This window comes from Antechinus flavipes, chromosome 1 (genome assembly GCF_016432865.1).
Source record: "Antechinus flavipes isolate AdamAnt ecotype Samford, QLD, Australia chromosome 1, AdamAnt_v2, whole genome shotgun sequence".
In the NCBI taxonomy this organism is placed as follows: Eukaryota; Metazoa; Chordata; class Mammalia; order Dasyuromorphia; family Dasyuridae; genus Antechinus; species Antechinus flavipes.
The window spans coordinates 299,797,235-299,811,776 of record NC_067398.1 but is presented as its reverse complement, the minus strand read 5'-3'; the positions used below and the strand labels follow the sequence as shown (position 1 = coordinate 299,811,776).

The 14,542-nt window shown below is 37.3% G+C and overlaps 1 protein-coding gene across 1 annotated transcript in view; it reads right to left on the bottom strand.

Moving 5' to 3' along the window:
- The window catches only part of LOC127545411 (uncharacterized), a 169,075-nt gene continuing 154,533 nt past the window's right edge, over positions 1–14,542 (bottom strand). The window contains exons 68-72 of the mRNA XM_051972685.1: positions 13,765–13,954; positions 10,322–10,431; positions 8,865–8,987; positions 8,187–8,328; positions 1–923 (exon numbers count right to left, since the gene is read on the bottom strand). Coding sequence (XP_051828645.1) covers positions 919–923; positions 8,187–8,328; positions 8,865–8,987; positions 10,322–10,431; positions 13,765–13,954 — 570 coding nt within the window. The 3' untranslated portion in view covers positions 1–918. The remainder of the gene's footprint in view (positions 924–8,186; positions 8,329–8,864; positions 8,988–10,321; positions 10,432–13,764; positions 13,955–14,542) is intronic.

Here is a 14,542-nt window from a genome sequence, read left to right as displayed (position 1 = left end):
TTGGATTCAACCAAATTTATTAATAAGTAACAAAATCAAAGAAATTACATTAAATCAAATTCACAATTTTGATTACAGTATAAATCAGGACCCTGTTATTCCATGTCATGGCCAGAATAAGTTATAAAAACCTGTGCTCATGATATGCACTTGAGAATATTAATTCAGGAGGTTGTTCCCACCAAACCTCAAAATTTAAATCTAGTTTATTTACAGTAATTTTTAAAAAATAGCTTGATAATAAGAAAATCTGACAAGATCTCCACTTTTTGAAAATACTATGGCTGCCTGAGCAAAATGCAACCCTAGTAGGAAATGAGAAGTTGGTACAGGTAAGGGCAAGGAAGTCAAATCAGGTGGTTTTTTTTAAGCCAATCACAAAATAGAATTTGATGGTAAAATACACCTGGAAGAAACCTGAGTTAATAGAATTAATAAGTAAGACTTCCTTACAGCTGACACAACTGATTCAGAACTACCATGCTTTGTGTAGTAGGTGCTCACTAAATAAGCAATGAATAAGTCTTCTTTCCAGCTAAAGCAGATTGTTCTCTCCTCTTCACTCTGGAGTAAAACAAATCCTTTGAACTGTCAGAGGAGAGCTTTTTGGGTCAGAATAGGGAATGTCTTAGGCTCTTTCAGTGAAGGAAGAAGAGCTTCACTACAACCTGTTGGGGAGGGCTACCTCCCTTGTCCTTGGCCACGCTACTTAAAACAATAAATGGCTCCCCTTCAGCAGGCCACGGGTTAGTGTGCTAGACATTTTTTTCATTTTCTTGGGTGTCCTGGGAATGCATTTTCTCCCTCCTTAGGGATGATTCTCTACAAAGTTGCCACTGGTTGTTGGATGCAAGAACTTGTCAAAAGGTGAAAGAGCTGGCTCTCCTTTGTCGGCCCAGGGCGGCCCTGAGCAGAATCTTAAGCTGCAAGAAAAAATAAAAATGAGGCCCTTCTCTAGGGCAGAAGGAACAAAGCTTGTCCTGACAGGCCTTAGCATCTTGCACTGCTGCCAAAGGCATCCCAAAATTATCTTCTTTTGCCTTCATAAATCTTCTATTGTACTCCAGTGTAAGCATGAAGACTACAAAGTCTTTGCTTTTAAAAATTTACTACTTTAGAGTTGGAAAGAATCGTTGAAGTTATCCAGTCCAGAGCTAAGGGAATTGAGATTTTTTTCCTCTCAATAACACCCTTATGAAGCTACTTCTATAAAAATGAAGCCAAACAGATCAGTGGAGATGACATTATATGACTCACAAGAGTCACAAATCTGGACTTGGAGGAACTGAGTTCAACTCTCCTCTCTATAACTTACTACCTGTGTGAGCTGGTCTTAATGTCCCTAAAGGATGCCTTCTTCCTGTGCTTCTCCCTTCTCAGTCTTATAAATCCAGATTGAGGGGGTACTGTCAAGATACCAGGGGCTTAAACTCATAGAATGAGACTAATAGGATATTAGAAATAAAAGACACTTTTAGGGAATAACCCACTTTATCTCCATTTTTTAAATGAGGAAATGTTGAATGCTTACTGTATTTAAATTGCAGTTTCAATCTTACTAGGCCAGTGAGGAAATAGACTCACTTTGGATAAATCTTTTTCTCTGAGGAGTAATCACTTCCCAGAAACACTAAATGATCCTGCAGTATCCTAAAGGAAGTAACTGAATTTACCTTTCACTTATTTTTCCCTACCCTTCATCAATCTGACAAAAATGACACAAAGCTATCACTTTTTTCAGACCATGCTCTAAAAATAATTGGGATTCTCTGTTATTCTGGGATTGTAGTTTTGTTCTACTGTGTTTTCTATTTTAGGGTCAAAATGAGAGACACACACAAAAGATAGTTGAAGATCTGGCTGTGGTTGTCTAGGGCTCGTGCTTGATGGATGGACTTTTTCCCAGCAGTTTTTCTTATATAATAAAACTCTGAAGGTTTGCAATTCATAAAACAACAAATCACAATTGTATCATCAATGTATGTGTATGTGTGTATATACTTACATACATATATGTGTTACATATGTACATTATATGATTTTAAAATATAATTCCTCCTTCCTCCCAAACTTTGGCTTACTTGTGGCACAAGTTTATGTTGTTAAAAAATATTGTTGAAAAAAAAAAAGAAACTCATCTTCCTAAGTTCAAATCTGGCCTCAGACACTAGCTATGTGACCCAGGGCAAGCAAGTCATTTACCCCTGTTCGTTTCAGTTTCCTCATCCGTAAAATGATCTGGAGAAGGAAATGGCAAATCATCCCAGTATCTTTGCCAAGAAAATCCCAAATGGGATCATGAATAAAAAATACTGAAGGTAATATATGCTGATTCAAAAATAAAGTTGTTAAAGGAACTGGCAAAATAATGTTGATAATAAAATAATAGAACCAGAAATCATCCCAGGTTTAGGCAGAGAAATTTCCCAGGTAAAATTCAATACTTTTTTGTTCCTTGATAATTTTTCTAGATGCTAATTTTTTTTTTCAACAACTAATTGGGAGACAGACAGCTATGACTTTAAAAATTTTGCCATGGTTAACAGTAAGAAAAAATGGGAAGCCAGAAGAACTCTGACAATATACACGTTTCCTAGCTGTATCCAAGAAAATGGCAAAAGATTAAAAGTTAAAAAACTTAAACGTTGAGATAACTGTAGAAGATTTAACTGGGCATGCAACAGGTAAATTTAGTAACCTAAGTCTAATAAGCCCTCTATTTCTTGACTTTAGGACCCAGAAAATTGGCAATCACTCAGAACCTATTGCTGTTTTTCCCTGAGAGTAGCCAATGCTGATGAAGACTAGGTTGGACATCTCTTTGCTTTCCTTCATGTGAATGTATGTGGTTTGGCAAAGACTGATTTTTTTAAAAACAAACTCCTCCAGGGCAAGTACTAAATCTATTTTGTTAACTAGGCACAGTGCCCAGAAAAGTGCCACACATGTGTGTGATCACTTAATAAGTACTGGGTGGCCTGAAAAGGAGCAGCCCTGTTTGTTGTGTGTGTGTGTGTGTGTTATTGTTGTTGTTGTTTTTGTAGAAATACAGACATTTCTAGAATACTGACTTATTAAACAACCAAGCTCTCCCTCAGTGTGTTCAGATTGACTGGTTGCTTAAACTTCCCCATAATTTTCTGAACAGAAACTAAAATGAAACTGAACTTATGTACTTTCTGGTCTTAAAAGACAAAACATGTTTGAGAAGCTCAGCTTGTGTTTAAAAGAAAAAAACTCAGAAAAAAAGATAGAGCTCTAGCTCTATTTAATTCATGAAAAGTTGGACGTGACTGAAAATGACTAAACTAAATGAAACTCCTGGTTTAGATTTCTTGGGATAAAAATTGTTATTTCAGCAAAATTTTAAAAGTCAAAGCCAATTAGCCTTTCTTCATCTATAAGGAAAAAAAAATGAAAATTAAGGAGACCTTTAACAATGAACATGTTCCCTAGGTGTATACAAGAGGCCAGCAAAAGCTCTCACCATTTGTAAGGATATTTGCATCTTAACCCCCTTTTCCTATCCTTTCACCTTTATACTATACCAAAAAATCCTACACTATTACATTTTTGGGGGGTCTCCTGTTGTGGCTGTTATGGAGTATGGATCTCTTCTGGGGGATTTATGGAGAGATACAGATGACAATCATGGGGTAGACAAGCAAGGATAAGTTGCATTTTGCATCTGTAGATGATGAGATAAGAGATCTATCAAAGTCTTGATAAGTAGGAAATAGAGTGATTTTAGTGTTGGTACAAAATACTTTCCAACTCCATATTATATGGAGTAGAACTGCTATAATTTCTGGAAGCCAAGTTTATAACAAACCCTCAGTTCAGGACAAGCCAGTTGGTCCAGTGACTTGTGTACACAAGGGAACAGCAGAAAAATTTCTCAGAATCATTTTGGTGAACTTAGAGAAGTCATTTGATATCTCTGAGACTTCTTTCATTTTGCCTTATAAAGGGAGAGACTAATACTTGGCTTTTATCTTTTTGGGAAGTGATGGAAGAAACTGTTAACATAACTGTTAATGATTTGAGGAAAAGGAATCATTCTTTAATTTCAAGTTTATTTTTGCTGGGAGGGCAGGTAATACTGTTAGCCCTTCCACATCTTGGGGGTTAAGGGCATGGTATTGCTGTGATCTGGAAAAGTTGCATAAATTTTTTTTTGGCCCTCCCTTTGCACCAAAGAAAAAGAATTTTTTCTTTGTCTTTTATGGGATATTTACAGTACCTTATTGTAAAATTTAGGTTAAGCATTTGGTCATAGGCTATGTGTAGGTCATTCCTAAGTAAAACGATTTTTTCAATATTATCTGTTTCCATGAAACTTCCAAAATATTCCCATTTAATTTCTTATGCTGACCAACCCCTTGAAATATAGAAACCTTGATAGGAGAAAGACATGATGTGGAAGGGATAATTGTAAAACTCTGGAATGCTACTTGTATCAAGATACAAGTGATATTCTCCCCATTCTTGGTGAGATAGGATGCCTGAGAAAAACAGGGCCATATCCTTCCCTGGACTAAAGCCGGATCATACCTGGAATGAAGTAATATCATTTTTAATGATCTCCCAAACACCACATCTTTCTTTCTCCACACACACACACACACACACACACACACACACACGTATTTTAACTGAACGTCCTCTATGTAGGTAGCCAGGTTGGCTACTCTTAGTTATGAATCCCAAGGGAGCAAAGACTACATTTGTGTCCTTCAGTCTTATGATAAATGGATGGACAAACCATAGACTTTGTCTGAACTGGATTACCTTAGGAAAAATCACAAAATTATTTTAATGAATCCAGACCTCTCTCTTTGAAACAAAGGCCCATATTTTTAATACCAGTATTTTTCTGGTGAAATCATATGACTATGAATAAAGGAATGCCAGCCTTTGGAGAATTAAAGTTAAGGATTGCTCACGGTATGACAGAGAGGTGCATGGGGGAATAAGCAGGCTGCAAACTATTACAAACAAAACACAATGTAAAGGATATCATCAAAGAAAGGTAAGATGGGACACCAGAGAGGCCAGTTCCATAACACTGCCTAAAGGGAGGGATGACACTTGTTCCACTCAATGTCAAGAGATCTAAAGAAAGGATCCCAGTATTTTGGGTAGGCCTTCAAGGAGGAATTTATGGAAAGATAGGTATAATTGTCAGGGGACAAATAAGCAAAGTGAGTTGCAATTGGCATCTATAGATAATAAGAGAGGCAATCAAAGGATTGCCTTGTAGGAAGTAGAATAATTTTAGTTGCTGGTATAAAATATGGTGTATAGTATAAAATATGCCTGAGTTCATTTTGCCTTGGTAACCAGGAATCTTCTTACCTTAGTGCTAACCAGCTCTTTCGCAATTTTGTAAAATGGGGAAAGGATTTGGAAATAAACTATGTTAGAGATTCAGAAATATATTAGAAGTTAAAAGAAACTGTGGACTATAACTGGAAGAATTTAGACTGAAAGACCCTAGATAGCAATAGGAGAAAAGGAGATTAAAAGATGACTTTAAAATGAATAAGAAAATTTCTAACTAGTGGGCTGAGGTTTCATCACCAAGGAGTTAATAAACATGAGTTTATCAAAGGAAAAAAAGGATGGGTAGCCCCCTTTCCGTATGGGGAAATAGTTTTATGTCAGCTAAGAACTGCAGAAAGAGAGAAGCAGCTCTGAGGTGTCAGAGGCATGTATTACTTTGGACATATGTGTTTCCCTATGTATTTCTTTATGCCTCCTTTTGTAATTTATCAGAAAGAATCTATTAGAGAAATATTTTGTTACTTTCTAATGCTTTTGATAAATGTCTTTTGATTTCAATTAATACATCTTCTGGTTGGTCTGGCAAGAGTAAAGACATTAGTGGGGGCTTTTAAGGTATAATTTTTGAATGGATAGATCCTGGTGCTCAAAATGCCTCCAACATAAAGTCCTCTTCTTAGGGCTCACATGTGGGAGTGCAGCAGAGTTGCTTAAAAGTATTATAGCACTGGGAAAATAAGTACTCAATCAAGACTTTATGACTGAATGACTTAAAAAAAATAATATATCTAATTTCTAATTAGTTCAAATAATAAATTCCCTGATATGATTGCATGTATTCTAATTTACACTATTCAAAATTATAATTATGTAAAATAGATTTAGTTCTAGCCCAGTGAAAATATTCACTGCTTTAGGAGATTCATTATTCTGACTAATAATAATTCTGCCCTGATGTATAGAGGTAGATGACCTCTTTAGATCCTTTCAAGTTTAAAAAATGAGCAATTCCAGGATAGATCTTTCTTTGGTCATCTAACTTTGACAAACATCATTCTCTAATAGAATGAAAAGGTGCCGAACAACTAGTCAAAGTGTAGTGCAGGTAAATATTCAATAACTGGCTCTACAAAAAGAAATACACACACACACACACACACACACACACACACACTGACAATTTAATAACTGCAGGTATAAGCTAGTTCTAAGACTTTCCTTATATGCTATTTCAGTGCTGTCTATGGTAAATAATCAGCTTAGAAAAGATCTTTCCATCATTATTATCACTACTATAAAAAGCCTTTATTAAATGCCTATTTCTATCTGATACCTAGCTATGAAATAAAACAGCTCAATCTTACAAATGATCTCTGATTTTAATAGTGTGTGTGCTATTCCTTCATACCAAGTAGATGGTTCAATGAGCTGCTTTGGTCAACAAGATTTATTATCTATTGGTCAACTTTTCAATATAAGTTTTCCTGAATTCAACTAATTTGGTTCTTTGGCCAGATATCTGCTGGTCCATCGCTTGGCCCCTACTCAAAACCTTCCCAAATTGTTGGGCTTTTCCCATGGCTTGTATTTCCTTGATATCCCTTTGGATAATACAGGGTCACCTTCACATGACCATAAGCCCTCAGATTGGGCCTTTTGTAAAGGTCAAATGAAGTAATATATGCAAAGTGCTCTGTAACTATTAAGCACTATATAAATGTGAGTTATTATTATTGGATGCCATTTGAGCAACACTACAGGGAATCCTTGGCACTTAAAGTTTGATAAGACAAGTATGTAACTTAGGACAATGTAAAACTAAATGGATGGGGGGGGAAGCATTAATGTTAAATATGGCAGAAGCAAAAGTGTATTTGTGTGCAGTAATAAGGATAAGTGCAACCCATTAGCTATCTAATAAAGCACACATTTTTAGCATTTAATGCCTCCCAAAATTGGAACCAGCCTGGGTTTATCTCAGATTTCTCCCTTTTTTGTACTCTAACCACTGGAACTGAAATCACTCCCTAACTTCTAGTCTCTATGCTTTTGTTCTAATTGTGCCTTCTCCCTGGAATACGCTCTCCATCTGATATCTATCCATCCTTCAAAGCCCAGCTCAAAGGTCATCACCTCATTTACCTAACATTTATCAAATGCCTGCTAAGTTTTGTATCTCATTGGAAATTCAAAGATGATGTGAAATCTCATAGAATACCAGTCATGAAGATGTGTACTTTATAATTCTCAGCAAGTCACTTAATTTTTGCCTGCCTCAGTTTCCCTGACTGTAAAATGGGGATCACAATCTTATCTCTCACTGTTGTGTGAGGATCAAATGAGATAGCATGCTAAAGACACATAGTAGGCACTTAATAAGTGCCCTATACCTTCTAATTTGTATTCAATTCATTCATTCAATAAATCTCAAAATGGGAGGCACTAAGGGATATTAAACAAAGAAATTCCTTAAGTTTATATGCTGGGAGAAAAAGGAATAGAGAATAATATGTATGTATACACAAAGCTAAATAAAAATGTGTATAAAGTAATTTGTCAAGGGAAGTGTCATCTACAATCAATTGGGCTTGTGTTTTATTTCCTTACTTACCAAAATACTTCTCTGTTTCTGCTACAGGCACAATGTCTCACATGTAAAACCTCAATATTTGTAAATGAATAATTAGGAAGGAACATCTATGGGAAATTCAACTCAGGCAGGGTGGATCTGGCAAGATCTGGAGGACAATCTGGAGGACAGAATTCCTTAAGAGCTGTATGTGTGAGTAACTGGAGTATGTATGAGGTGGGGACAAGAAGGAAAGCAGCACAACCTCCCCCATCAGAAGAGGTAAGGAACCACCAGACAAAGATAATTTCAGAGAGTTTTAAGTACTTACCACACCGAGGGGGAATTGCCAGAGGTACAAAGCCTCGACCACAGAGATGGACGTAGGCAGAGACCATGTTACAGGCAGCCTGGAGTTCACTTATCTCACAGGTATCTCGGATGCACATACTGTAGAACGGGGCAGGATCTACCTGGAATAAAATGCCCCATAGCCACTTTACTTTGTCCATGGGTCAATCAATAAGTGACTAATGGGTTGGGGAATAGGGCAAATCAACAGAAAGGAGGGATGGAAATTAGACTGTTTCGTTGGCTATTAAAGAGTTTCCTGGGACCTGGAGGCAAGAAGGAAGTGAATCTGTCATTTACTAAATTTGCTTTTCCAGCTTGGAATGGTATTGCTGACTCACATTCTCCAGGGATCAGGTTTAAAAGGGTACTTTAGAATGAAAGAATTTTGACCTTTCATCTGCTTAGTATTTCAGTATAGGGTTAATCAAAAGACTATTTAGAGAACTGGGGTAGTAAGACCAAGGAAATTTACTGTGGGAAAAGTAACTGGAGTTGGAGACTGTTTGTTCCATCCCACTGGGAGCATGGGTCTTAGAACTCAGGAAGGCCCTTATGTTATGGTCCTTCCCTGCTTCTTGTTCCTATGGTGTTTCCTCTTCCTGAGTTTTTTGGTTGGTTTGTTTGTTTTTTTACCACCAGCACAACTTGTACTCACCACTCGGAAGCAATTACGGAGCTCAGAGTGGGCATCCACAAAGAATGCCTTGCAGAGTCTGAAGGATGGAGCTTGGAGACAGGTCTCTGCTTTCCTTCTCTGGGCCTGGCACTCACTATCCACCTAGTAGGGTAAACATAAACATTTCCCAAAGAATAATAATGGCTTCTCCCATTGCTCCTCGTAACATTATTCCCATTTTATAAATGAAGAAATTAGGGTTCCAAGATGTTAAGTGATTTTCCCCCCCAGTCATACAGAGCTTGGATTTGAATCCAATATTTGTGAGCTAGAATTGTTTTAGTCTTTGTATTTGTATTCCTGACACCTAGTACAATGCTTGGCACATAACAGCTACTTAATAAATTTTTTGGTGCCCAAGATATTTCCATTTCTTGTGAAAACCAGAATTTAAGAGCCTGGGAAAACGTAAAATAAGCCATTTCTAACATCCGAGATCTGCTACTTACTTCATGTAATCTTGACCATGTCACTTGATCTTTGGTTTTCTCCACAAAAAAATCATGATGGATCTTAATATTGTTGTAAATATGATTATTGAGAAACCCCAGTAATGGAGGGGCTGGCTAATAACAGATCAACCATTAGAATATTTATAGTATACTCTGAGGGGGCAGCTAGGTGATGCAGAGGAGAAGGTAGAAGTCTTGGAGTCAGCTTCTTGAGGTCAAATCCAGTCCCAGACATTTATTAGCTGTGTGTCCTTAAGTAAGTCAGTTGGGACACAACTGAAATGATTCAACAAAAAGCTAGCATTTTCTGCATTCTACCAATCAAAATGGAAGATGCAGATTTATGTTCCCAAAACTGAACACAATCTAAGTGTGTGTATACCTACATATATATAAATACACACACACACACACACACACACACACACACCTAAAATTTCAACTCAAGACCGTAGATTATTTTTCTAAAAGAAAAAAATCCATGATTTCATCAAGTTTGGGTATTTTCTCCTCCAAATTCAGATTAAAGTTTTTTATTTTCAAAATATATGCATGGATAATTTTTCAACATCAACCCTTGCAAAATCTTGTGTTCCAAATTTTCTTCCCCTTGATGGCAAGTAATCCAATATATGCTCTAACACTTTTTTCACTATATGTCTCTGCCTCTGATAGTGGGTCTTTCTGGGGATAGCCCAGCAGAGAGACACTGGGTGGTACAACAGAGCCCTGGGCACGAACAAATAAAGTAAGTAAAAAAATAATAAAGTTTAAAAATATATATCTTTCATCTGCATTCAGGCTCTACCAGGTGGTCTTTAACTCAGGCCTGGTACACTTAGCTGCTCTATTAAAGAATTGCCCTATATTATCAGGCAATAAACCTCATCTAATAGAGACCTGGAGACACCTTCTAGTGAGTAAGGAGACTTTTCGGGAGGACCTGTTCCCTGCTCCCCTTGAGGGGGAGGGTATGAGACTGACCTTCCATGCTTCAGTGAATTCATCTAGGTCGCCCGCCAGGGATCCATTTGGGAGCAACAGATCGTTGCCTGCCTCGTTGTCATTGGTGCCCAAGATACCTGCTGACATACCTGTGGAGAAAGGCCGGGGAGCAAGGCTGGGTGAGGGAGAGAAGCTGACTTAAAAGGGGGCAGGAACAACCTTTGACTCTTTTTTCCCCTATAGTAGAGGATCTTACTGCTGAAATGGAATAGTAAAAACAAAGGAGTCTTGAACCTGAGACAAATTCTGCCTCGAATACTTACTCGCTGTCTGCCCCAAGCAATGATCTTAGCACTGGGCCTGAAGTCAGGATGACCCAAGTTTAAATGTGGCTCCAAACCCTTCCTCCCTCTGACTCTGGGCACATCATTTCACCTTATTAATGAGCCTTTTAATGGCAAACCATTCCAGTATCTTTGCCAAGACCCAAAGGGGCTCACAAGGAATCAAACGCAACTCAAGGACTCACCAACAACATCCATAGAACCATGAGTGCTCTACTCATTATATTTGTTCCTCACAACAAACTTGGAAGGGAGGTATTGTTATTATCCCCACTTTATAGATGAAGAGATATTAAATGACCTTGCCGGAGATTACACAGTGACAAAAGTGACTGAAGCAGGATTTGAAATCCAGTTTTTCTGACTCCAAAATCTAGCATTTTAGAAACAAATCCAGTGATTTCTCCAGTATTCTCCAAATTAAAAACCAGGTTGTTGTTTTTTAAAGCTCCAAACCCAATATTTTTCCCATTCTATGATGTAGTCTTGAAATCAAATTAACTTGAGTCTGGACCATATATATAACTGAGAAGGTGGGGTATGTTTAGTGAATTGATGGGGCAGGGACCTGAACATGGAAAGGAGATACAAGCAGATCTACCAGGACACACCTGGGCAATACACCTGGAAGGTGTGCCTACACCTGGGTGATATATTAATGTCCATATCCATCTATAGACACTTTTTGATGAAATATCTCCATTGCTGGGCCTTTGCATCGGCTGTCTCCTATATCTGGAATTACCTTTTCACCTTTGCTTCAAAGAATCCCCAACTTCCTTCAATCAGAGATAATCTCTATGGGTCATTGGTCCTGGTTCCCGCCATTCTGCCATAGTCTCTTTTCTTGGCTTATCTTTCATCCACTCTGCCTGTATCCTGTGTCTATACCTGTTTATCTGTAGACATTTTGTAGCCCCTGTTAGAATATAATTTCCTTAAGCCTGGGACTAATTTTGCTTTTTCTTTGTCCCCCAAACACTTAAGCACAACCCAGGCACATAGTAATAAGTATTTAATAAATGCTTGTTGGTTAAATGATCCAGAAAATATCTTTTAGGAGAAGGCCCCAACATGCCTTTCTAATTTTTAGCATACTTTAGACCCCACTGAGAACACTATATTCCCCTATATTTTGGCCTTTTTATTCTTCCTTTATATGAAATTCAACCCCATGATTCTTTATCTTAGCACAAATTCCCCTTCCTATCTAGGCCCCCTCTAATTCCTAATATGTACTTCTTTCTTAGTATCTCTAGTCATTTAAGAACCATGTTCTATATAAGGCTTTTCTTGATCATTTCAACTGCTAGGGCCTTCTCCCTAAATTATCTTTTGACACACATATATGTTGTTTTCCCCAGGTAAGATGTGAATTTCTCTTCTTTCCCTTTGAGCCATAAACAACACCCTTACACTTGTTGAAGACCCAGATTGCAACCAAAGTTATAGGAGAGCACAAAGTCATAAAGAAATCACTATGATGAAAGGAATCTAAAGAAAATCTAAGCATATATCTATTCCTAAGTCAACTTAAATGCATCCTCCCTCCACCCCAGATGCAATTTCTTGTGGTGTGCTCATATGATAGAGATGTTGCCTTGCCTTCTTTCAAGGGTTTAATATGTCTGGGAGGATTTGATTTAAATCAGAGACAACTTGAGACATGACGCTTTCTTCAGCTCTCTGAAGGGCTGTCATGGAGGAGGATTAGATTCATTCTGTACGGCTGGGGAAAGGCATAATGGGGCTCAGTGGTTAGAAATGTCAAAGGGAACAATAAAATCTAGCTATGGGATCATGAGATCAGAGCAGGAAGGTGCCTTGTGAATCATCTCTTGTAGTCCCTTCATTGCACAAATGCAAAACTGAGGCCTTTGAGGTATAAATGACTTGGCCAGACTCACGTAAATATTGTAGATAATGACAGAGTCCAACAGTGCCATAGGATGCTGACCCCTTCTTTGCTTTTCACTGCCATTACCATAGTTCAGATCCTTATCACCTCTTGCCTGGATTACTGCAATAGATTCATAATTGATCTTCATTCTCCTCAAAAGTGACAAAATGATATTCCTCATGTTTTTGTATATATATTTTGCATTCATTTATATTATATTGTTTCTGTCACTTTCCCCTCATGGAAAGTAAATGTCCTGAGGACAGAGACTACTGCGTTTTATCATTGTATGCCAGTGCCTAGCACATAGTAAATTATTACTAAATGTTTGTTGATAGATTGAACAAGATGTGGGTAGATCACTACCTATCTACTTAGGGATATTGTAGAGATTATTACATTACCAAAAAGGTTGATCTAGAAATCAGAGGTGTCAAATGCATAACTGGTAGCCCCCAGAACTCCCAAGTGTGACCAAGGAACTAGGATAAAATGGAATTCAGAAATATTTAACTAAAAATAAAAAATAAAACAACATAATGTTATTTTGAAGTTTCTATATCAATATGCATTGTATTTGATATCACTGAACTAAATGACTTCTAAGATCTCTTCCAACTCTGACATTATCTGATTCTGTTCAATATCCGTTTTTTCTTTATTTTGTCTCTCTTAGATTTGTTGTTGTTTGGTGGTATCAATAATGTCTGATTCTTTGCAATTCCATTTGGGGTTTTCTTAGTAAAGACACTGGAGGAGTTTGCTATTTCCTTCTCCAGCTCATTTTATAGTAAAATAAACTGAGATAAACAGGGTTAAGTGACTTGTGTAAGTGATCACAACTTAATCACTTGATTAACTGTGATTATACAGCTAATAAGAGTCTGAAGTAAGATTTGAACTCAGGAAGATGACTCTAGGTCCAGCACTCTTATCTACTGTGCCCAGTTCAGACTGTAAACCTAAAAAGGGTAAATCCCTTTATTTGTGACATTTTCCCCATATAATTCCCAGTGCAATAATAGATAATTATGATTTTGGAATAATGGTAATGTCTATCATCGGTGTTTGTCACAAAATAATAGAAGGCGGAACCAGACTTTTGTCATTCCCCTGGAGTCCTCAGGGCTCAGCTTAAGAAATCCAAAATCCCATTAATATATAATAATAAAGACTTGAAAATATTAGGCTAGAAACAAAGATATCTTGCCCCCCGTGATGTTTACGTGAAGGCTTACCGTGATTCCAGCCATCCAGTGTCATACTACAGATATCAGAATGAATGTCACAGGAGACCATAGCACCATTCTCATTGGATAATTCTATTTTATAAACTTCTTTCCTCCCATTGGCTCTGACCTTGGCAGGCAAAGGGTCCAAACCCAGACAGTTCTCTCCTATTAAGGAAGAATCATATATCTTGTAGACCTGTGATTTGGACAAAGGAATAGAAAAGATTATCTTTAGAATTTGATCGTGGAATAGAGGATGAAATGGGGAGGGACCTTCATCCAAGAGAAGCAGAATAATAGTCCTACTAACTGAAATGGAGCCTTCAAATAGCAACTACACACATTAATGCACTCTGCATAGAATTGTAAATTGGTCCAGCCCTTCTGGGAAGCAATTTGAAAAGATTTCCAAAAAGTCACCAAACTATGCATAACCCCCTGACTCAATGCTATTACAACTGTACCTCAAAGAGTCAAAGAAAAGGAAAAGACTCATATATATTATAATACTTATAGCAGCTCTTTTTATAGGGGCAAACAGCTAAAAACTAAAAGGGGGCACAAATTATAGTATATTAATGTAATAGAATACTATTGTGCTATAAAAATGATGAAAGGGATATTTAATTAAATGCAGTAAGATACAGATGATACTGTTTTGTGCTTTTCCTAAGTCACTATGCATTGAAGTAAATGTTTGATACCACTGAAATAAGTGATTTCTATGTTCTCCTCCAACTCTGAGGTAAAATGGTCAAAGAAACCTGAAAAAACTTGTATGAAC